Genomic DNA, 24898 nt, shown 5'->3' with positions numbered 1-24898 from the left:
TTATGGGGTAGAGAAAAAAAAACGCTTCTCGCATTTTAGATGATAATCAGGAACGAGGCAGCCACGTTGAGTGTGCAGTCCTTAGCACCTGTCCTGGCGGCGCTGTGCCAGTGCTCCATATGAGACTCAGCGGAACTTCAGTCCTGTCAGCAGCTTTACTTTTCCTCCCACTAGAATATTCCGCAGGGATGTCCCTTGTGTGAACACACGGTTATAGTGCATAAAAGCACCATGGATTAATTCACCTGTAGGGTTTTGTACAATCAACCAGACGCAAATAACCCTCGTTAATGTGGCCACCACAGTTCCCGCAGGTTTTGGTCATAAAGCGAATTGTCAGACTAACAAGAAACGCACCCTCCACTGACCGGACAGACCGCTACGCGGAACAAAGGCCCTACATAATTATTATTTATTTATTTATTTTCTCAAAAGTCCGCGGCGGGAGTCAGGGCTCTGTAAAAAGTATGTAGAACCGTTTCTTCATTCCGGCTGTCAACTCGATCCTCTTCTGCTCACGGCCATCCTTACGTGCACCACAGCAGCGGCACGGTGCAACCTGCTCCCATGGTCACAGCCTTTTCTAATCACTGCAGCGCTTCGGCGGTCCGAAAAACTCCACCATGAGTAATCCGGAGGTCAACGGCACCGGGTGTCATCCCAAACCTTGGCGCTCTACTTGAACATGTGTCACCCCTGTCCGTGGGGCTACTGTGTGGGTTTTGTGATGCGGTCATAATAGTGTTACAATACGTGTTACAAAAATCTAATTGCAGGATAAGCAGATTGTCGTGCTAATGAGGAGGACTCACAAGGCGGCAAAGGGTTCCTAAGGAAAACGGTCATAAAGAGATAGTGTCACACTGTTGGGGGTCATACTTACGGGGGGGGGGGGGGGGGGGCTCACTGTATTTGACAAATGGAGCTAGAGCAATTAAGTGAGAGAGAGTGCATCGACAATTTCAAAAATACCCTGAAGTTACACTCATGAAGTGGTTGAAATATGCTGCCGGCCTGCCTCTCCGCGGGACTGCAGAGGCCGAGGCAATCTACAGTTCAAGTGGAGCAGCAGGTGGCTTGAATGATTTAAGTGTCACCGTGTGTCGTCCAGAGTTTGTGCTGAAATATAACTAGGGCCTGACTTTTTCGGGTTTTATTTTTGGCCAAATTCGGGGGGTAAATATCGGGTGATATTTTTCATTCGAAAATTCGGGTGTATTCGGGTTAAATCCCGTTACGGCACATTCTGTCGTCAGGAATTCGGGTGCATTCGGGTGATTTTTTTTTTGTTTAATAAAAATTTGTCTTAACATGGAACTAATGTTTAACAATGTCATCAAACTTCATTTTAATGCACGCTTACGAGTGTGCCACGTGACTGGGATGTTTTCGGGTAGATTCGGGTTAAACCCGAATTTTACAGATTTCGTTCGGGGGGTAAATATCGGGCGGATACGGGTTTAACCCTAAAAAGTCAGGCCCTAAATATAACTTGCTTCGAGACTCCAGTGCACTTTCATAGCTACTCTGTTTTGTGGCAAGTGAAGCTGGCTCCAGAATTTTTGTGGTGCATCAGATTTGAGCGGGAACATCAGGTTTTGCAGGAACAAAACAGGCCCTAGTTAGAAAGATGGATTCATTCTGCAACAGCTGGCAAAATATTTTTGGCATGCTCCATGTTTATTAGCAGCTCAGCTTCCTCGATTTCTTGTGCATCTGGTTTTTACCCCATCATTCGTTAGATTACGCAGGATTGCTGTACCAGTCTGTTTGTGTGTGTAAATAGCGCTTTTCCTCTTCCCAGGAACCTATTCATGAAAGCTACCACTTCAAAGTTCCAACCTAAGAAAATGAAAGTTTTCTTTAAGAGGTGGCTGGACTTTGAAAAAGAGCACGGAGAAGAAAGTTCTGTGCAGGATGTGCGACAGCGTGCAGTGAAGTACGTCGAGCAGAACTCTGCGATCGAGAACTGAGAAACAAAAATTACCTCACCTTGTCCAAGATTTTTTTATCGATCATTGTATTCTCTCTCTACTCTCATACGTCTCGGAACGATAAAATATGTGTACGAGCGCACACATTTAGATGCAGGGTACATTCTTAAGTACACAAGGAGGCATTTTAAAATCTTGTAAAGTACAACCACGTACACGGTTGCGTGTAGCGGGTGCCCAAAACTGTTGTGCAGCTCTTTCCGCATACCAAACCACGTGAAGTAAATAAACAGTTCCTTCATTGCTAGCAGGCCTCATTGTCACGAATTGTGTTTGTCCAAACAAGACAATGATTCTGGGCAGTTAGCTGCGGTTTCTGTTAATCAACAGACGTACGAGAATCAGACATGTACAAGAACGTAATTAAGATAGTGTATAAATACATGAAAATAAAAGTAATTAAGATAGAGTACAAAATACTTGAAAAAGTATTTGAAATACAATTAAGATACTATTTATCCTTGAACGCAAAGAGTCACTGGTCAATGCGGCAAGTCGCCGCTACGTGACATGGATCACCTAAACCCCGCGCACTACGCAAGCCGCCGCTGTGTGGTAGGAGTCACCTAAACACAAGTCCCAAAAGGATGACAGAGAGATACCACAGAACTCCACTAAGTATATGTGAACCAGAACAAAGCAAACTTCTAGCAGGTCCCTGCTCGGGGAGGTCAGAATTCGGCGTCACCGCGTCAGGGCACGCATAATAGAACCCTCATTCGCCAAGGATTAGTACACACGGGGCAAGATATCTAAATGGAGACCTCCAAGAAGGGCCAATGTCCGGGTCAAGTCCGAGGGACTCGGGAAATTTCCACTGAACAAGCAAGATAGTGGAAAGACGAGACACAAAGTTTGAGAGGGAGATCCAAAATATGTAATTAGAGTATTGAGTAGAAAATACCATAAAATGTATTTTAAATAGAGTACAAATACACAAAACAAAAAGTATTGAGTAGAGTATCAAAATACCGCAAATTCTATTTAAAATACAGTATTTTAAATACAATACTCCAAATACGTACAAGTCTGCGAGTAATCCCTTCACGACCCATTTTATTCAGTACGGTGGCTTCCCTACGTTACATATCAGCTCCTAAACGGGATGGGGGCTACGTTGTCCTTCTGCGAGCCCTTGCGCACCTTGGCGCGAACTTACTCTCTTCCCTCGCTGTACGAGGGGCTTCTTCTCCGGGGCCTTCATCTTCCAGACCACAATGGGAGACTGGGGGGTGGGGAGGAAGGACGTTAGTCTCAGTTTGACGTGGCTAACAAAAATGTGTCAAGTGCACAGCGGCCGGTACTCGCGGAATGAGAGAACAGTATGCGTTAGTTTGACACTTAAGAATGGGCTACAAACGCGTTCCTCAAGTATCGTTCCGTCAGTTTACAATGTCCTGCAAGTTTTCTCAGCTGGAAAAATATTACATTTAACGCAACAGTGCAGGTTTTTCTTGACAGCTGTCAATGTCACCTAAGCGTTGCGTCACAGTGGAAGGATTTTTTTTCCCATCGCCAAGCACACACCGATGCCTGCTGATACGAATCGAATATGAATATCTGCAAGATTGCCCAGCGAATTATCATCTCATAGGATAAAAGCTTCGAAGTAGAACTCTCTGCGAATATTCGAAATTTCGAATATGAAACGAATATCCGATGCTGTTCGAATGCTATTCGCAACCTATTTCCAGTATTCGAAACTTTCGTATATCTTTCGAATAGTACCGAAGCGAGGTATCGCCATTGTGCAAGTGGGCTTCGCCTCGTTACATCCAAGAGTTAGGTGAAGCTCACTTCACGTTACCGCCATTGTTCTTTTGATGTGCGGCTCTATTCTGCAAGTCTGCATCACCTCGTTACACCCGAGCGTTAGGTGAAGCCCGCTTTGCACTGTTCACAACATTCTGTCACTACAGTCAGCAAATTTTGTGAGAAAAACACCCCGTGAGAAAAAACAGCCCGTATATCGCTGATGACTGGCAGCGTATAGCAACGCAAAATGTGTCTACCACAAATCGAAACCGAAAAATCGCGTTCGAGATGCGAGTTTTGGCTGCGCGCGCAGTGGCACGGTGAACAGCGGTGTTCAGTTCAACACCAACAAAACTTCGATATTTATTCGGAATCTAACCGGACGTTAGGCCTCACTCGAATGTTCAGAATTCGTTGGCAATCCACCGAAGTCACGACTGTGCTGACGATACATGAAGCGAATCGTGGTTTCGCGTTTCACTGGGGCGGACCTTAATGGAGCCTGTATACGACCGTGTACCAGTTTTGGTTTCGGTTAGTGAATATGTAGCGATCACGACCTACTAGATTATAACGACCATGTCAGGCGCACCCCTTCTATGCGCCGCATTTTTGGAAGGTAGCGGTGGCGCTTCCAATCGTCCCAGTTATTGCTTCCTCAACTTCTACAATACTTTGTACTTCAGCTTACCTTAGTATTTCTGTACAAGCGGTGGACGTTCCACAGGTGTTTCATTCTGAGGTTGATTATCATCATCATTCTACGCGTTTTCATAGGCGCTATCGCTGTCGTCTGCTACGGTAGTCGTACACACGCTTCTGCGCGTTCAGAATTCAAATTTCCATCGTCCAATCGTGTTGTGCCGATCAGCAGCGCCCCTGGCGGATCGTGCGGACATGCTCCTCATAGGGTTTTCTGATTGTGACATGGTCGTTATAATCTAGTAGGTCGTGGTAGCGATGCATTCGCAGATGAGCGTAACAGCCGCCAAAGCTCCGCGCATAACTTTGTAGCTGTTGCACCGTACACGTTCTTCGCCGTTACCGCAATGCACAAATTGGTATGATATGTGAAGAAGTTCGAATAATTTTCGAATACGAATCAAATAACCGAAATACAGTCGCCGTCCGATTTTTCGGACTCTGCGGGGATCGCGCAAGAGTCCGAATAATCGAGCAGTCCGAAAAAACGAATTTCGCTTCAAAATAAACTTTACTAAGCCCTAGTAGGCTGGAAAAATTTGTCGATGCTTTCCTAACGCGCTTCCAGCTCTGCCTGATAACATCAGCTTCTATTTCCCGAAGCGACATTTCGTCACTGTAAGTACACTGACAGAGGCACCGCCGTCATCAAGTCCGCAAGTCGGCTTCACCTAACGCATGCGTGCTGTAGGTGAAGCTCGCTTTACAGCGCTGTCGCGCGACTCGCGGGCGGACAGCACGTGCTGGGCCGTTGGCCAAAAACGAAGACGCAAAAGCGCTACGCTTACGACAGACCTCTTCTAATCAGAGGAATGGAAAATCAACAATCATCACTGCCTTTTTTTTTTCTTCAATATTTTAGTTGGTTGATTTCTTTTGATGCAAATTTCAGATGGTACCAATGTTTTCCGTCACCCCATGAGAGAAATTCGCGGGTTTGGCAAACAGAGTCCGAAATATCGAGCGACGGAGCTGCACGGCGTCCGAAATTTTGGACGTTCTTATACACCACCTCTATGGAACCCGCGGCCGTTCCGCGAACGAGTCCGAAAAATCGAGCATGTCCGAAAAATCAGGGCCCGAAGGATCGGTCGGCGACTGTACTCGATGCGTATTTGAAACTGATTTGCCAACGGATCATTGCGAGTCTCTGCCAATTCAACATGCCGCGTGATGAGATGACCTTACACTATACGGGGCACGTGTCAGTGCCCCTTTTCTTGTCACACTCAATTTCAGGTACGCACAATCTATTGTATATGTATGTAATATGTATTTGTCCCTTCTGTGTTGTTCCAGCCTCAGAACATCAGTTCTTTCATGTTCAACAATATGTTTGCTTCTGATGTGCATTTATAATACCCATTACGCAGTGAAACTTGGTACCTAATGCTGTTTATTTATTTATTTATTTATTTATACCCTGAAGGCATAGCATTACAGAGGGGAGTGGTTACACATGGTTCACAATGATCTTATGAAAGTAATTAGGATTATACTTCGGCCCCCGTCGACACTTACTATCATGGTTTACGATTGCTTTTCCTCTCGGTCAGCGTAACTTAGCGGCAAACTTCAAAGAAAACTTGTAGACTCTCTCCATAGATGGTGCTGCCCGTCCCCGTAGTCCGCGTGCTCGTCTCCAGCAACTTCATCTTCCCTCGTTTGCGTGGCTAAGCGGCAACGTGGTTTTCGTTCGCTAATTCGAACATCTCTCTCTCTCCTTGTTTTGTTTGTTCAGGTAAGTTGTCCCTTCCTACCCTTAGGTTTAATCTCTACATTAATCTAGGACTGCTTTTGGTGGGCTATCATACTTAAGCCCTTGGGACCTGGAACCTTAGGTCCGTCGTGGACTAAAACCGTTAGGTCCGTCGTGGCCGAAAACCCTCAGGTCCGTTGTGACCTAGAACACTCAGGTCCGTTGTGACCCGCAACCCTTAGGTCCGTTGCGACCTAGAACCCTAGGTCCGTCGTGGCCTTAGGTCCGTCGTGACCTAGAACTCACAGCTCCATCGTGACCTACAACCCACAGGTCCATCGTGACCTAAAACTCTCAGGTCCGTCGTGGCCTAGAACCCATAGGTCCGCCGTGGCCTAGAACCCATAGGTCCATCGTGACCTACAACCCACAGGTCCATCGTGACCTACAACCCACAGGTCCATCGTGACCTAAAACTCTCAGGTCCGTCGTGGCCTAGAACCCATAGGTCCGCCGTGGCCTAGAACCCATAGGTCCGTCGTGGCCTAGAACCCATAGGTCCGCCGTGGCCTAGAACCCATAGGTCCGCCGTGGCCTAAAATCCTCAGGTCCGTTGTGACCTAGAACACTCAGGTCCGCTGTGACCCGCAACCCTTAGGTCCGTTGCGACCTAGAACGCTAGGTCCGTCGTGACCTAGAGCTCACAGGTCCATCGTGACCTAAAACTCTCAGGTCCGCCGTGGCCTAGAACCCATAGGTCCATCGTGGCCTAGAACCCATAGGTCCGTCGTGGCCTAGAACCCATAGGTCCGCCGTGGCCTAAAATCCTCAGGTCCGTTGTGACCTAGAACACTCAGGTCCGCTGTGACCCGCAACCCTTAGGTCCGTTGCGACCTAGAACGCTAGGTCCGTTGCGGCCTAGAACGCTAGGTCCGTCGTGGCCTTTGGTCCGTCGGGACCAGTCAATGCTTACTAATCTAATTCTTCATTGCTCCTTGCGGTTACCTTTAGGTTGCGTCCTCTCCACGCAATGGCACTTGAGAAACGACTCACTGCATTAGAAGCCATCCTGGCCGGACTCACCCCAGCTGTAAATCACATCCTGGAACAATTCCCTCCGAGGGCGGAGACGGAAGTCACTCTCTCTGAACAAGGCAGACCAGGTCCATCTGGGGACTATCCCTCTGAATGGGATCCCCGCTTTGAGGATGAGTGATCGGCTCAGGAGGAGAAGCCCAACCCCTTGACTACGGAAGGCCCTCACTCGGGGCTCTCCGTCCCTGCGGCTACAATACCGCTGGGGAACCAGGTGACTGCAGAGTCAGCTCCTGTCGCCTCCATGGCAGATGACACATCTACACCAAGTTGGTTGGGTGCATCTTCGGATTCTACTCAGCGGCAGTGTTCCCGAGCAATCGAAGAATTCATCCACAGTAACTGGGCCCTGGAGTCTAGAGTCGAACGTCGAAGACGAGCCAGACAATTGTTCAAATTGCCAGACTTGGCATGTCTCCGAGTGCCCAAACTTAACTCGGAGCTAATAAATACGGGCTTAGTTTCGGCGGGACGTCGGGACACTGCTCTCAGGGATGTCCAAGGCACCTTATCCTGGGTAATGGCTCCACTCATCGACATTTTAGATCTATGTTTTCGGGGAGTCATTTCGGGCCCCTCCGGGATTGGAAGTTTCGTCCGGTGTACCAGTTGTTGATGCAAGAAAGGAAGTAGCCGATCGGGTGGCAGCAGCAGTCGTACATCTCGGACATACCTTTGACCTCCTGTCCGAAGAACGCCGACGCTTCCTCGTCTCTCAACTACCTGCCCGCTTGCGGTCTGTAATACCTCAGGAGCCGGACGACGGTGCTGTATTCGGGCGGCGTTTCCTGTTCGCTGATGGCGTTTTCGACAGAATTCTAAAGCAAGCGAAAGCCGTGGAAGCTCTTAAATCGAGTTCTACGCCATTCAGCCGGTCCTTCGACGAACCACCATCGAAGGTGCCTCGTTGGGAACAGCCAACCAGCCGTTCTGGTGGAAGAGGTCGGGCCCCTTCCGCAGCCGGGCCACAGCCCTTTCGACAACGCCCCTCACTTCGCAGCTCGGGAGCGAGGGGTGCGGCAGCAGAGCCTGACTGTAAGTACATTTTTTTATTTTTTTTTTCCCCCTTTCACCGTGGTGCAGGGAAATTAGCAGCATGTGTCCCGTTTTGGAAAAGCATCACTTCGGACCCATGGGTGTTACAGGCAGTGCAGGGGTACCGATTAGAATTCGAAACGCCACCCGAGCCCATGATTCAACCTCTCGCGTTTTTCCCGTCGACCTGTCCCCAGGGAGAGAAGGCAGTGGAAGCATTGTTGCAGAAAAGTGCTATCGCACCCATTCATCGGGGCCAGGTGAAGTGTCTGTCCCCTTTCTTCACTATCCTCAAGAAGGCGGAGAGGTACGACCGATTCTAAATCTGAAAGCCCTGAATCGATTCGTTCGCCACGAGCACTTCAAGATGGAGGGCTTGTTTTCACTCCGCCCTCTCATACAGCCGAAGGATTACATGGTGAGGATAGACCTGGCGGATGCATACCTCGCTGTACCGATTCACCCGCTGGACCGGCCGTGGCTGTGTTTCAACTGGAAGTCCAGTCTTTTTCAGTGGACTGCTCTACCGTTCGGCCTCAGGTCGGCTCCCAGAGTTTTCACCAAATTACTGAAACCGGTTGTGGCTTTTCTGAGAGCCCAGGGAATTCGTATGGTCATATATCTGGTCAACATTTTGCTACTGCATCAGGAGCCCCAAACTCTCCTGGCTCAGCTTCACTTGACTATCTCGACCCTCGAAAATCTTGGATTTCCAGCGATTGCAGCCATAAACAGACAAGGCAGTCTACGGTCAAGGCATCTATGTGCAGTAGCGAAGAGTCTGTGGGACTGGTGTCTGAAGCAGGGCATCTCGGTTCACGCAAGGCACCTTCCAGGAGCTCGGAATGTTCAGGCGGACTGGGCGTCACGGACGTTCCGGGATTCCAGCAGTTGGAAACTCCTGCCGGAAGTATTCGAGAATATATCACACCTATCGGGCCCCTTTACAACGCACCTGTTCGCAGATTGTTCCAACTTCCAGGTCCCTCATTACATCAGTTTGAAACCCGACCCTTATTCGGCGGGAATCGACGCTCTGACTCAGACATGGGACAAACAAGGTCTATACGCGTTCCCGCCATTCTGTTTGGTAGGGAAGTGCCTTCTCAAACTACGCGAAGTACCATCGACTTTGGTCATAATAGCCCCAGTGTGGCCGACACAGCCATGGTATCCTCTTCTGCTACAACACGCTTGCGACCACCCTCGCCTCCTACCGGCGTCAACAGGCCTTCTCCAAGATCAGGACCTCCATCCCCACCCGCTCACGAAAACAGGGAGCCTAACTCTAGCAGCCTGGAAGGTGACAAGCCACCCGAAGCTGTTGACGCGCTTTCGGAAGACACAACCCGCCTCCTCAGGGCTTCCTGGAGGAAGCAGACACAATCAGCGTATGCTTCCTGCTGGAGAAAATGGATGCGCTGGTGTGGCGAACGGCACATTGATCCATTTTCTCCGTCTTTAGCTCAAGTTCTGAATTTCTTAGCTTCCCTTCATTCCCAGAATGACTTAGGAGTTTCGATCGGTGAACATCCAGCAGTTTCTCGCCTTCTGCGTGGCATGTTTAACTCGTGCCCTCCAACGCCCCGATATTCTTTCACTTGGTCTGTTGACCGAGTCACGTCCTTCCTGACTCAATTAGGCCCAAATTCTGACATTTCGCTGCGACAGCTAAGTTATAAGCTGGCGACACTTTTTGCCCTGGTTTCTGCTTCGAGGTCTTCAGACCTCAGCCTGCTGTCGATCTCTGGCATCAAACGAGCTCCCGATGGTTGGGAATGGGCTTTAGAGGGCTTGAGGAAGACCTCAAGGCCGGGTAACTCCCGTCCTAGTCTGTTCATCCCCTCCTTTCCTGATAACGATCTTATATGTCCAATCCAGTGTGCAGTGACTTACCTCCAAAAAACTGCCCCCCTTCGATCAAATACGTCTCGTTTGTTCATCACGACCCAGAAGCCGTTCCGAGGGGCATCCAAAAACACAATTGCTAATTGGATTAAACGCACCTTGGCACAGGCGGGCATTGACACTACCTACTTCTCAGCACACTCGACTCGAGGTGCCTCCACATCAAAAGCGGCTCAACTGGGCGTCACAGTCGACCAAATTCTTGAAGCCGCGGACTGGACATCCACCTCCACATTTAATCGGTTTTATAATAGACCGTCTAACCCACGGGCCGACTTTGGACGGAAGGTTCTGGCTTTGAACAAGCAATCGTAAACCATGATAGTAAGTGTCGACGGGGGCCGAAGTATAATTACCAGTTTCACAGAACGGTACTTACCTGATTGGGAAGCTGGAATTATACGAGGCACACGGAGACACTTACTATCATGGTCCCACCCACCCTCCCCACATTTGGCTATCATATTAACCACGTCTCTTTTGTCCGTTGCAGACCGCAACAGATAAATAATGACGCACCTCCCAGCATATGGACGCTGACTTTCCTCTGTGGGCAAGTTGAATGGTTGAACGTGGTTGAACGTTTTGGACTTTGAGGAGTTTTCTGGATAGTATATCGGGTGACAAATAAATGTTGGCTCAGTACTTATGTGACCTTTTAACTGATATCCGCTTGGCATACGTCCTTGGGGACGTGTGGGCTGCCCCCCTTTTCCAACAACACACTCGGGAAGATGAAGTTGCTGGAGACGAGCACGCGGACTACGGGGACGGGCAGCACCATCTATGGAGAGAGTCTACAAGTTTTCTTTGAAGTTTGCCGCTAAGTTACGCTGACCGAGAGGAAAAGCAATCGTAAACCATGATAGTAAGTGTCTCCGTGTGCCTCGTATAATTCCAGCTTCCCAATCAGGTAAGTACCGTTCTGTGAAACTGGTAATTGACACAAAAGGCTGACGACGGAAGGCTGTTCCAATCATTACTGGTACATACACTGCTACTGCAGTGCCACAAGGAAGCACACAGCACTGTTTGAACCTGTTTAAAAAAACCTGTTCTTGGGAAAGAGAGAGCCAACCTGTATATGCGCGAGTCTAACACATGCAATGAGAGCCCTCACTTTAGTATATATACCAGACGCGAGGCTTCAATAAACTCTTCCTCATCCATCTCTTTGTGAGGACTTGCACTGAGAGCCTGAACAGCCGCCTCAACTTTCTGATAGCAAAGTTGGGCATTACTGAAAAAAAAAAAAAAAGAAAGAAAGAAAAGAGGCGACTGCGTATGAAAATCCTCCAAAGAAAAAGACCATTCTTACCTTGGTCCCTTAGCACGGCCACAGCTTCGAGCACACGTTCCGTGTAGATCCCCGGCTCGTAGTTATCCACCTCTCGAACATCGCAGCGTTGAAGGCCCCTGCGGAGCGTCCTCGAATTGCTCCCGCTGGGCTATCCAGGGCGTCTGCATCGTTCTCTTCATCGCATTCGTTCAAATCTTCGAGGATGTGGCTCTCTGGTGTGGCTCTCACTAACGGAAGCACAGCCTCAGCGTCGAGCACACGTTCCGTGGAAATCCCCGGCTCGTAGTTATCCGTCTCGGACATCGCAGCGTTGCAGGCACCTGCGGAGCGTCCTCGAATTGCTCCCGCTGGGCTATCCAGGGCGTCTGCATCGTTCTCTTCATCGCATTCGTTCAAATCTTCGAGGATGTGGCTCTGTGGTGTGGCTCTCACTATCCGATGCACAGCCTCAGCGTCGAGCACACGTTCCGTGTAGATCCCCGGCTCGTAGTTATCCGTCTCGAACATCGCAGCGCTGCAGGCACATGCGGAGCGTCCTCGAATTGCTCCCGCTGTGCTATCCAGGGCGTCTGCATCGTTCTCTTCATCGCATTCGTTCAAATCTTCGAGGATGTGGCTCTGTGGTGTGGCTCTCACTATCCGATACACAGCCTCAGCGTCGAGCACACGTTCCGTGTAGATCCCCGGCTCGTAGTTATCCGTCTCGAACATCGCAGCGCTGCAGGCACATGCGGAGCGTCCTCGAATTGCTCCCGCTGTGCTATCCAGGGCGTCTGCATCGTTCTCTTCATCGCATTCGTTCAAATCTTCGAGGATGTGGCTCTGTGGTGTGGCTCTCACTATCCGATACACAGCCTCAGCGTCGAGCACACGTTCCGTGTAGATCCCCGGCTCGTAGTTATCCGTCTCGAACATCGCAGCGCTGCAGGCACATGCGGAGCGTCCTCGAATTGCTCCCGCTGTGCTATCCAGGGCGTCTGCATCGTTCTCTTCATCGCATTCGTTCAAATCTTCGAGGATGTGGCTCTGTGGTGTGGCTCTCACTATCCGATACACAGCCTCAGCGTCGAGCACACGTTCCGTGTAGATCCCCGGCTCGTAGTTATCCGTCTCGAACATCGCAGCGCTGCAGGCACATGCGGAGCGTCCTCGAATTGCTCCCGCTGTGCTATCCAGGGCGTCTGCATCGTTCTCTTCATCGCATTCGTTCAAATCTTCGAGGATGTGGCTCTGTGGTGTGGCTCTCACTATCCGATACACAGCCTCAGCGTCGAGCACACGTTCCGTGTAGATCCCCGGCTCGTAGTTATCCGTCTCGAACATCGCAGCGCTGCAGGCACATGCGGAGCGTCCTCGAATTGCTCCCGCTGTGCTATCCAGGGCGTCTGCATCGTTCTCTTCATCGCATTCGTTCAAATCTTCGAGGATGTGGCTCTGTGGTGTGGCTCTCACTATCCGATACACAGCCTCAGCGTCGAGCACACGTTCCGTGTAGATCCCCGGCTCGTAGTTATCCGTCTCGAACATCGCAGCGCTGCAGGCACATGCGGAGCGTCCTCGAATTGCTCCCGCTGTGCTATCCAGGGCGTCTGCATCGTTCTCTTCATCGCATTCGTTCAAATCTTCGAGGATGTGGCTCTGTGGTGTGGCTCTCACTATCCGATACACAGCCTCAGCGTCGAGCACACGTTCCGTGTAGATCCCCGGCTCGTAGTTATCCGTCTCGAACATCGCAGCGCTGCAGGCACATGCGGAGCGTCCTCGAATTGCTCCCGCTGTGCTATCCAGGGCGTCTGCATCGTTCTCTTCATCGCATTCGTTCAAATCTTCGAGGATGGGGTTCTCTGCGAGTAAACGCTACGACGTTGACTAGCGGGTGTGGCTGTGCAATGAATGCCCATCTAAGACTGAACAAATTGCCTCTCAGAGTGACGAAATTTGGGCTTGTTGGTGAGCGCTGCTTCCAACACCGTATTGAAACTTGTCGTATCGGCGGCTTATACACTCCTGGCCCACCTGCCAGTCGTTCTATCTCTTCGTACACGTGTCCAGGTATGTCAGTTCCCCGTCAGACAATGCAATTGAACGAACACTGACCGGCAGGCCCGACCCAGTTCCTTAATTTTTCGAGCCGAGTGGTTCTGTCTCGATTTTTTTTTTCCGATGCACGCACACCCGCACTCAGCCTCTCGGAGTGTGACACACCATTCAATCCAATCGCAACCATTGTTATAGTTAGAGCCTGAAGTTTTAGGGTTTAACCCGATTCTTCCCCATATATGCACCCCGAATTGAAGGTTGCCTCTTTAGGGTGAAACCCCCGATTTTTACCCTTCAAATTGCCCTCACTGAGACATATGTAGCAATGCCCACTAACTTGTTTGGCAGGAAATGCAGTTACATCACCGTTTGTATCAAACCAGTACCGTTAGTTTGAGTAACTGAGCCCGATTTTTTCCCCCCCGAATATAACGTACTGGAAGTTTTTTTCCACACGAATATGCGTGAATTTCGACGACATGCTTATTTACCCAATTTTTACCCCGCCAGTTTAGAAAAAAAAAATTTCACAAAAGCTTCAGGCTCTAGTTGTAGTTTATCTCTCAATTTGTTTGTGGCGATAAGCACTTTGTATATCCATGTAGCAAAGGCATTGAAGGGGCATTCCTTAGTCTGTGTGGCTTTGGCAATACCCAGAAGCATTCTACGTGGCCACGACAGAAGGTACCCACCTGAATCTGCCAAGTCGTCGTCGATTCTGGTAATGTCGTCGAGGGCTTCATTGAGCAGCCGCACGTGACTTTCCCAAGCGTCGCACAAGGCATCCAGGTTCTTCAGTGCCGTTTTTGATCGTGGATGCGCGGCCAAAACGCGGGCCGCGTCGATCACCTGCGGGCAGAGGTCCTCGAGGTGGGCCGCCGCGCACCTCACCGTTTTGACTCCGCCTTCGTCGCTCGACATGGAGCAGGCCACGTTGGCCATTCCCACCGGTATGTTGACGTGGTCGGCAAACACGGTGGCGTACCCTTCGACCTGGTGCTCATTTCCAGCGTAAGCCGCTTCGAGCAGCAAGAGAAATGGCACCTGAGTCAGCAGTATTAAATTAGTAGTAAACAGGGATGGGCAGTAATAGTAATACTTTGTATTATAATACTATTACCGTAATACTTTTGAGTATTTGTATTATGTATTATAATAGTCATTTTTTAAATGTATTTGTATCTGTATTATAATACACAAAACGAGGTATTGCATGTATTATAATACTTTTGAAGGTGTAATACTTTCCCAGAGGTCATAAGTTCGACCTGCAAAGTGTCACCCGTGCACTTTATCAGTAATTTTTCGGGCCCCACAAACATTTGAACACGAACAAGGCTCCTATTACAGTGTTCCCCTGCCCTAAATTATCCCAAAGCGAGTGACTTTGGGGCCAGAGGTTACTGGAGGTTTCCTCGCATTCCTTCTACTTCAGAATCCGTAAGGATGAGTCGTACCAGTACAAGCCCTTTGTCTTATGAAAGAGTGCGTGCAGCCAGTCACCCCTGTACGTGGTTGCACTATGGGCAGTCACAGGTTTTTGAACGGCCCACATTTTATCGTCCAGAGTGGACGAAATCAGGGCTCTGCCACAGTGAGAGCAAGTTATTCACTGCGATCGAATTGATCAGCGCTATCTGATCTTATTCGGAAAGATCAGGCCATGTGCAAAAATGTAAGCGTGAATAAAACGTCATTGGAGAATGATTGTCTCGATAAGTAATGGGCATATATCTAAGTAATTCTTCTGTTCTTTTCCTTTTTTTCTTCCCAAGTTCAGTATGTTACAAGCGTATTACAAGTATTACTCGTGTAATACACAGAAGTATTAGTATTATGTATTATAATATTCATTTTTGAAATGTATTTGTATCTGTATTATAATACCGATTTCTAGGAATTATTATGTATTAGTATTATAATACAAAATATGAGTATTACTGCCCATCCCTGGTAGTAAATTAGTAAATCAGTAAATTATTAGAGCCTGAACTTTTTGGGACAGATTTTTTTTTTTTCGAGGTTAGGGGGAGTAAAAATCGGGTATAAATGTGTAAATATGTGCTCTGAATTCATGCAAATTCGGGTGGGAAAAACTTTCGGTACTCTAAATTCGGGGAGAAATCGGGCTGAGTTACTCAACCTGACTGAACTTATTTGGTACAAATGGTGATGTACTCTGCGTTTGCTGTCAAACAAGTTAGTCTATATATTCCTACGGACATCTCAGTGAGGGCAATTTGCTGGGTGAAATCGGGTTTCACCCTAAGGAGGCAACCTTCAATTTGGGGTGCAAATTAGGGGAAGAATTGGGTTAAACCCTAAAACTTGGGGCTCTATAAATGATACGTTACTTTTCTCGACTATTCTCTAGAGATCTGGCCTAGGATTTTCCCTCTCCCTCGCGCGCCCCGCCCACCCGGAGCGCGCCAATGGGAGAACGCGTGGGCGGAGTCGACTTTCATTGCAATCTGGGGGCAGAGGTTCGAACGTAGACGGAGACGTGCTTTTCGCGATGCTACGTCCACTGGGTCGTTCCATTCACCATGGCCCTGAGTTGGCCCGTGTTCCAGAGACGGCGCTGCTCGATCTGTGAACCTAGGGACGCGCGTTCCTTGGGACCACGAAAATGGTCGGCGATAAGTACTGTGTCTGAGCGATGATCGCGTTTGTCTGTTTGTTTGTTTTTGCTTTTAATGAACGTTTTATGATGGCTTGTTTTTGTTTTTAATAAACGCTTCATGATCGGCGTCTCTGAGCGATGCCCGCGTTTGTTTGTTTGTTTTTGCTTTTAATGAACGTTTTATGATGGCTTGTTAATAAACGCTTCATGATCGGCGTCTCTGAGCGATGCCCGCGTTTGCTTGTTTGTTTGTTTTTGCTTTTAATGAACGTTTTATGATGGCTTGTTTTTGCTTTTAATAAACGCTTCATGATCGGCGTCTCTGAGCGATACCTGCGTTTGTTTGTTTGTTTGTTTTTGCTTTTAATGAACGTTTTATGATGGCTTGTTAATAAACGCTTCATGATCGGCGTCTCTGATTGATGCCCGCGTTTGCTTGTTTGTTTTTGCTTTTAATGAACGTTTTATGATGGCTTGTTTTTGTTTTTAATAAACTACTATCAACCAAACACGGGCGCAACGATTCCGCGGACGTCTTATCAAGATCATTCTAACAACGCGTGTTCCATATGTTTAATAAAGCAAACAAACGCGGGCATCGCCCAAGGACGCCGATCATGAAGCGTTTATTAAAAGCAAAAACAAGCCATCATAAAACGTTCATTAAAAACAAACGCGGGCATCGCCCAAGGACGCCGATCATGAAGCGTTTATTAAAAGCAAAAACAAGCCATCATAAAACGTTCATTAAAAGCAAAAACAAACAAACAAAGAAACAAACGCAGGCATCGCTCTGAGACGCCATCATGAAGCGTTTATTAAAAGCAAAAACAAACAAACAAACGCGGGCATCGCTCAGAAACGCCGATCATGAAGAGTTTATTAAAAGCAAAAACAAGCCATCATAAAACGTTCATTAAAAGCAAAAACAAACAAACAAAGAAACAAACGCAGGCATCGCTCTGAGACGCCATCATGAAGCGTTTATTAAAAGCAAAAACAAACAAACAAACAAACGCGGGCATCGCTCAGAGACGCCGATCATGAAGAGTTTATTAAAAGCAAAAACAAGCCATCATAAAACGTTCATTAAAAGCAAAAACAAAGAAACAAACGCAGGCATCGCTCAGAGACGCCGATCATGAAGCGTTTATTAAAAGCAAAAACAAACGCGGGCATCGCTCAGAGACGCCGATCATGAAGCGTTTATTAAAAGCAAAAACAAACAAACAAACGCGGGCATCGTTCTGAGAAGCCGATCATGAAGCGTTTATTAAAAGCAAAAACAAACAAACAAACGCGGGCATCGCTCAGAGACGCCGATCATGAAGCGTTTATTAAAAGCAAAAACAAGCCATCATAAAACGTTCATTAAAAGCAAAAACAAACAAACAAACGCGATCATCGCTCAGACACAGTGCTTATCGCCGACCATTTTCGTGGTCCCAAGGAACGCGCGTCCCTAGGTTCACAGATCGAGCAGCGCCGTCTCTGGAACACGGGCCAACTCAGGGCCATGGTGAATGGAACGACCCAGTGGACGTAGCAGCGCGAAAAGCACGTCTCCGTGTCCGTTCGAACCTCTGCCCCCAGATGGCAATGAAAGTCGACTCCGCCCACGCGTCCTCCCATTGGCGCGCTCCGGGTGGGCGGGGCGCGCGAGGGAGAGGGAAAATCCTAGGCCAGATCTCTAGAGAATAGTCCTTAACTCGCCACTCCAGCTATAACGAGGATGAGGAGGTATGATGGCACGTCACCGATGACGGCATAAGGAGACTCGTTCTGGTTTGACGATCAGTGGGGGTCAGCGCATTGTTCCTTTGCCGCCGTAAACCTGTTTTGCCAGTTTTCCCGGAGAATTGGGGATACAAGGAGCGCCCGAAGCTTTACCGAGCAAGGAGAAAGGCTTTATCAGAACCCCGAACAGCCGAGTAGCAGACGACAGCGGAGTAGCAGACAACATTTTTCTAGGCCAATCAGAGAGCGAGTCCTTATAGCGTCAGCGCGAGGTTCCAGGCAGATCACAGGCTGGTACTGCTCTTCACCACCGTTGCGCACGGTCGTTTTTTGCGGCATATTTTAAATTCAGTTTCTGCAATAATTATGACTCTGTGGTGTAAATTACTTCGCATGGTGCATCTTACTGGCAAACTTAACAGTTTTATAAGAAGAAAACTGGGTGTTAAAAATGACTTCTGTGTTGTAAAAAGGACGAAGATCATCGGACATCGTTCACGCGCGCATCTACCGTTCAGTCCTGTATCGTTCTACCATCGGTCCATTAAATCCTGCACCCTTCAGACTCCGGTTTGCCATAGTTCTCAACATTTGGTGCCGAAACCCGGGAGAAGACTTTTCGAAGAAATATGGCAGCTGGACCGTGCCTTTTGAATGGACCGCGACAACTTCGGGAGCCTGTCCGAGACAGGGTCAGGACACTCTGTTCAGAAATATCTGGGCTGCTCAACAACGCTTCCTCGAGAAGTCTCTTGGAATTCAAGGTAGCCCTTCTCATGCGCAACGCCAATGGTTTGCAAGGACTGGACAGGGAGATTTACGAAACCATCGACCTGAACGACCTCGAAAGCGACTTGGAGGCCTGCGAGGAGATCACATATCTGGTTATCCTCACTCTACTACGTGCTAACAGGTTCCTTGGTCGTCCAACGGATACTTCGATGTTCAGCACCTCGTTCGCTCCTAATCCTCCGAGCTATCCGTTTGCGAAATCTGGACAAGCGACTGCCGACAACAGAGAGGAACAACTTCCACAATCGAGCCTCGCGCCTCAGTCCACGAGCAACGAAGCGGATCTCGGGAATCGAAGCCGAGGAGTTTTTGAGCAGGCTAGTCCTGGAGAAGGGACCTCGGATTTGCTAGGATCGGTCGCACTCTCATCAGTTCACGTTTCCACGGTTCACCACCAATGTGAAGTCGCAGAAAACCATACGGTCGAACTTCCTGCAGCCACACCGAGTCACCGTCCTCACGGGGAACCCAAACTACGTCGTCTCGATATCTTTGCTGACGGCCCTTCGAGTGGCAAGGTGTGCCCCGAGGAAGAGTTAGAACACCAGACATGTGAAGAAGACCTTCAGGTTTCATGCTCATCTACACGCAATGTTTTCGATGCTGCCTCTGGTTGGGAACGTGATGCTCAGAACTGCAGCCCTGGAGGACAGCAAGATTCAGAAATGACCAGACCCAGAGAAGTTTCAGGCTCAACAAGTCACATCTATGCGGTTCGTGATCTAATAACTATACCCGATGAACCCAATGCGGAGCTTCTTTGTGGCATCCCAAGCCACCTTTATCACCGGGACACAACTTTGAATACTGTCGAGTTCCCTGCAGATGAACCTTCGACTGGGAGGGTCGACGTAACGTCTGTCTCGGATGAAATCGCAATGTCTGCGTCTGTTCGTGCCAGCGCACATCATGTTGCCAGGCATAGCCTATCAACATCGCGCTTTATTTCGAGACATCTTCACCGAAAGTTTAATGCGGTGGCACCCGTCAACTTGGGCCCATGCAATTGCCACCTACGTGAGAACTGGTCGCCAGGTACGTTTTCCTACCTCGAGGAATTCTCCTGCGACACCGGGCCTCCTTCGTAATCCTGCGTGTTTTGTTCTTTGTCTGTTTGTTTCTGTTTTGTTCCTGTGTTCTTTCGGCTATTCATTCGATCGCTTGTCATGCTTCGCATCATGTGCGGGCGGGGAGTGTGTTGTAAAAAGGACGTTCTACCGTTCAGTCCTGTATCGTTCTACCATCGGTCCATTAAATCCTGCACCCTTCAGACTCCGGTTTGCCATAGTTCTCAACATTCTGTGCTACTTTAAGACAATAATTTCGAGCTTTTATTTCTTCCTTTCGATATAGCAAAGTCCCACGCACATGTCCATACCGTAAAAAGACCCTACCGTTAAAAGCACGCACCATGAAGTGGAGGTATAATTGATTGTGCTTTTTTAGTCTGCATGATCAAACTCCTTTTAACTATCAGAGCTTTATCCAATGGTATTGTAATTGGACACACCTTTGGCATAACAAAAATCTTTGTTGAAAAAAGAACTGGAAAAAATTGAACATATACTTATTGACATTTTGTTGATATATTTATAGAGTTGCCATAATAGAAACTATAATTGTGCAACTACACAACTTTTACCAGAAATACCACAATTTCACTACAAGACATGGCGCGTCTGCAAAAGTTGGTCACTACTACTACTACAGGGTTATTCTAGCAAACGTTAGACATTTTGATCTCATTGTAAAGATAGAAGACTAGGTTTGGCTCATCCCAAACATTGCAGACTGATAGCCATTTATCTGAAGTTTCATTCGAATTTTTTGTAAGCGCTACGGCCATGCAGAGAGAAAATTAAAACTAAAGCAAAATGTCGCCCCATGTGCGTCCCCTTTTCTCCGTCGTCTGCTACGAGCGCCGGCATCTTGACACCCAGATTGCATTGGGCGTCAGCGGCGAGGTTGCGTTTTTCTCGATTTTTCTCGACAGGAAGGGGGTAAAAGCAGAATGAAGGATACTAGCGTAGCAAAATTGTCATATATGCTAGTAGAGCTGGTCATGGGTTGTAAAATATGTTGCTAATGCTTTGTAACGTTTGTCTAAACCCCAAGAACACGCTGACGTCCCTCACTCATCCTGAGGATGTCATTGCGGGACAGCAGTGACATCCTGGGAATATCCCCACATGATCCTCAATTTGTTAGAAAAGTGTTAGAATGAGACTCCAGAGGTGGTCCTCGGGACAACATCTGGGGACAAGACTGGGATACTCTCAGGAGCACTATAGGATCATGTAAAATCCACCAGTAAATCTGCTTTAATTTCTCACTTCTAGAAGTGTGCAGGCGTTTACAGTGGAAACGGACTCTCTCTCTTGCAGTTTTCAATCTCGGCCACCAACTTGTCATTTTCCGTCTCTCTTTTTTTTTTTTATTGTTTTTCGATGACGAACGATGAGTGCCGTGGCGTAAAAAGCAAAAAAATATAAAAGGCCATGTGCCACTAAGTGTAAGACTAAGAGAGCCGACTTTGAAAGGAATATCCAACAGTGGCATTTCCTTTCGAAGGTAAAACATATACTATTTATTGCTTATCTTGCAAACTCCTGCATGTGCGAGAGTCCTCCTAGCATCGCAGTCAGAACCAAGGGTGAGGTACCTAAGTTTAATTCAATTTCATGTATAAGCAACACACCAGTGACGAATTCCTTGGATGATAAGGATACAACCAAGATAACGTCCGTGTTTTCTACTTAGTTGATTTAAAACATCCACCGAAAGTCAAGCACGCACTGTAATATGCCATCACTTTTCTGTATCTTCCACGAAAATGCTCCGTGCAGCGTCCCATCAGGGACGTTGCACGGCTATTCATGGCAACACGATCACAATAAAAGGTCTAGCAAGCTATATTTTATCGCACATTGAACCCAGTGCGTGGAGTATCCATTGAAATCATTCAGTTAGTGTTTCTACCACTGTATCTTTTGTATTTTCTCTTTGTAGTATTTTTGTAGTTTATAAATGATCACCGCTGATTTGGTTGAATTTGGTTATGACAAACAAACCGAAACACTAATTAATGGGCGCAGGCATAGAAATGCATATCGCATTATTAAACTAAATTTACTTCTCCTATATATGTCCTCCGGCTGGCGGCCGCAGGACGTACGCAAATGACTATCACTGGAAGATCCCATGATGACACTCTCCGGATCTCCTCCGGACATCCCATCACGGACGAGGACGCGATGACACTTTGAGGACGTCCTGAGGATCGCGAGTGTTCTTGGGGAACTCGTCACTGCACCTGGACACGCGGTCGCGTCTCGACCAGCGAATTACAATAGTAAACATGGGCATCTGTATAGACAACAGAAATATGACAATGAAAAAATGGCTAGGAAGCAAGCGAGCTGGTGAAGATGATGCATAATGTAAAAAACCCCGAGACTAGGGAACACGAAGGGACAGACACAAACACGAAGTCTCAAACACAGCTGAAAATTTTACTTCACAAAACAGAAATATATACAAGCGGAAGGGAAAGGAACACCAGTTGAGAACAAATGACCTTTGACCATGAACAAATGAACAAATGACCCGTTCCCCCGAAATGACCTTCTATTTTGTTCTCAACTGGTGTTCCTTGCCCTTCCGCTTGTATATATTTCTGTTTTGTGAAGTAAAATTTTCAGCTGTGTTTGAGACTTCGTGTTTGTGTCTGTCCCTTCGTGTTCCCTAGTCTCGGGGTTTTTTACATTATGCAACAGAAATATGTTAATTGCAAGCAGATTTTATTATAACATCTCATTCCAAGTGCAACGCCAGCTGCCGTTGTGCTTGAAAACGACGACGTTTTACCGACATGCTCCTGTCGCAACTGCACCCTTAATCGCAGTTGTACAAATTTGCCCACGATTACATGACATAGTTCTTCTTTGTGTTGGTTACAAGTCGGAAGATTATTGTCCACGTTATTATGAATAAAAGACGAATGCCTCTTCACATTTGTACGAAGGACGCGTAAGCACATTTCTCACGCTGCCCGAAATATACCGAAGATTCATCGCATAACGTACGTGCTCACGAAGCTCAATGAGCTTGTTGTGGCCTTGCGGAGATTTAACGCAATTTAGTTTACTTTAACGTAAATGACCACTGAGCTACCAGAATACACGGTACACGCTGCAAAGGTGCTTGCCGTGCTTGCTTACCTCGCACACACACCAGCTCCTTGTTGGTTCCCATTCTGCTTACTTGCGCGAGCGAAACATCTTTCCGCTTTTTTAGATGCTGGGACGCGATAGAAACGCGCACCTTTCCGAGAGCGATTGGTCGCCCTGGCATTTCGCTGCACGACGTATCATGCGAGTAACGCGCTCCGCAGATCTCCACGAACGCTTGTCTTCGTCCACCAACGAATGTATTTGCTCAATCAACTAGGAACTACTCAAACCTCATGAGCGAACGCTGGTTCGCGACCTAGCTCTTTAGGCGACAGATCAACGACCCCATGCCAACCATACGGAGATGAACTGAGCCCTAGCAGTGGTTCATAGAAGTAGAGAAAAAAGGAGCTCTTTCATGCGTAAATTCCGATGCAAAAGAACTGTGACCCGAACGTGGTACACGCAGAAAAAAAATCTTTGGAACTCTGGTATTACCCGAGAAAATGACTCGTGGAACGCCCGATTTCCAGCTGTCATAAAGGAAGGAAGTTCTGACACGCTCGTTGCACGCTGGATTTAAAATTCCGGAGGGATGAGTTGCGATATTTGTTCCCAAAACGTTCGATTGCGCTAAGACACCGAAGAAATGCAATCACTTGCGTGTATATATGTGCCGGATGGCCGCTCGAACGCGCAAAATGCACAGCCGGCAATGGGCAGCGCGTAGAAAGTTGGGAGTCAAAATGCGCGCTCCGCGTAAGGGCGAGGAGGAAAGGCCGCGTTGGCACGGTTAAGAGGTTTAAGAGTAGCAAGCCATACCCTCTGGCTGACCACTCTAAACCCATAATAAGGAAGGAAGGCACGGTTAAAGGGTGTCTCCTCCCTGAAAAGCGAAGAAGCCGCAGCAACACATGGAGGGCTCCCTATTTCAATGGCCTATCCCACGCAAACACTGCCATCTTTTCTTGCGTCTGCTTCGGCTTCACATCACTTCACGCAGGTAGCCCGTAGCGCTGCCCACAACGATGTGATATGGTGCTATGCCGATCCTGGCGTTATGCACCAATCGCCTTGTTCTGTGTGCTGGTGCTATCTGCGTGTGGTGAAACGAAAATAGCGCACACAGCAGAAAATGGCAGCTTTTGAGCGAGATAGGCCATAGAAAATGCATAAGATGAAATTTTGCTCGATTTTTAATTTTTCTTCTACAGGACCATAATGCTCACAAAAAAAAAAAAAAATTCAGGCGAATGGCTACCAGTCTGCAAAGTTTAGTGTTGGGTAAAATCCGCCTTTTATTTTTACATGCGATCAAAATGTGAAACGTTTGCTAGACTATAACCCAACCCTGCAGCTCATCCGACGCGCCATTTCCCAATCAACGGCAAAGCCCCCGATACTAAACGCACAGTTGCTTGTCTCAAGCCATTCTCTCTTACCCCGACAATTCCCTGTGTGGTGTGGCCTTTTATACTGACCTGCGCAGTCTCCTGGAAGCAATCGGACACGTATTCCGCGGCACCTTTGCGCAATTGCCTCCGCAAGTCACGCGTTTTCCGTTCTATGTCGTCGACAGCCTTGCCTAGATTTTCATCCTTGCGACCCCCACTAGCCATGTATTCGTCGCCGAGGTCTTGCAGAGCCTGGCGGATAGCGTAACATGCTGCACCGACTCGCTTTCGCCGTTCGGCCGACGTGCAGGAAGAGTCTGCCATGAGTGCTGCACCACTGATGCTGCTCTCGAGACGCACTTCTTCTCCTTCCTCAGTGGCGCATAGCACGGGGCAGTTGACGTTCTCTTCTTCATCTTCGTCCCCCATTAGTCCCCCATTAGCCCCACGACCATTAGCCCCAAGGGAGATCGGCCAGGGATATGAGGATGTCCAACTGTACTATGACTTGACGGTGACAGTTTGGGTGGAGAATGTAATGGTTGACCATAGCCTCCTATATACTGATCAGTATATAGGAGGCTATGGTTTGACGTTCTTCCAGCGCCGGACGAGTACGCGCAGTTCATGCTTCTTCTTCTTCCCCTCAGGA

The 24898-nt window shown here is 48.1% G+C and overlaps 2 protein-coding genes across 2 annotated transcripts in view; one reads left to right on the top strand and one right to left on the bottom strand.

Moving 5' to 3' along the window:
* The window catches only part of LOC135379205 (protein RRP5 homolog), a 31323-nt gene extending 29084 nt beyond the window's left edge, over positions 1 to 2239 (top strand). The window contains exon 28 of the mRNA XM_064612449.1: positions 1805 to 2239. Within this exon, the coding sequence (XP_064468519.1) occupies positions 1805 to 1973 (169 nt within the window). The 3' untranslated portion in view covers positions 1974 to 2239. The remainder of the gene's footprint in view (positions 1 to 1804) is intronic.
* A 791-nt stretch (positions 2240 to 3030) lies between these two features.
* LOC135379204 (uncharacterized) lies at positions 3031 to 24675 on the bottom strand. The gene is made up of 4 exons (XM_064612448.1): positions 24334 to 24675; positions 14221 to 14572; positions 11507 to 13332; positions 3031 to 3219 (listed from the first exon to the last, which is right to left on the bottom strand). The coding sequence occupies exons 1-3, from the start codon at positions 24673 to 24675 to the stop codon at positions 11516 to 11518; spliced, it is 2511 nt and encodes an 836-aa protein (XP_064468518.1). The 3' UTR covers positions 3031 to 3219; positions 11507 to 11515.
* Between the last annotated feature and the right edge of the window lie 223 nt (positions 24676 to 24898).

The sequence above is a fragment of the Ornithodoros turicata genome, chromosome 1 (genome assembly GCF_037126465.1).
Source record: "Ornithodoros turicata isolate Travis chromosome 1, ASM3712646v1, whole genome shotgun sequence".
Taxonomy (NCBI): domain Eukaryota; kingdom Metazoa; phylum Arthropoda; class Arachnida; order Ixodida; family Argasidae; genus Ornithodoros; species Ornithodoros turicata.
This window is presented reverse-complemented; position numbering and strand designations above follow the sequence as displayed.

Coding starts and splice junctions, on each gene's coding strand:
- LOC135379204 (XM_064612448.1), bottom strand. CDS start 24,675: ATGGGGGACGAAGATGAAGAAGAGAACGTCAACTGCCCCGTGCTATGC. Junction 14,573..24,333: donor GCTTCCAGGAGACTGCGCAG/GTCAGTATAAAA, acceptor CTGCTGACTCAG/GTGCCATTTCTCTTGCTGCT. Junction 13,333..14,220: donor CGACGACTTGGCAGATTCAG/GTGGGTACCTTC, acceptor GTTTACTCGCAG/AGAACCCCATCCTCGAAGAT.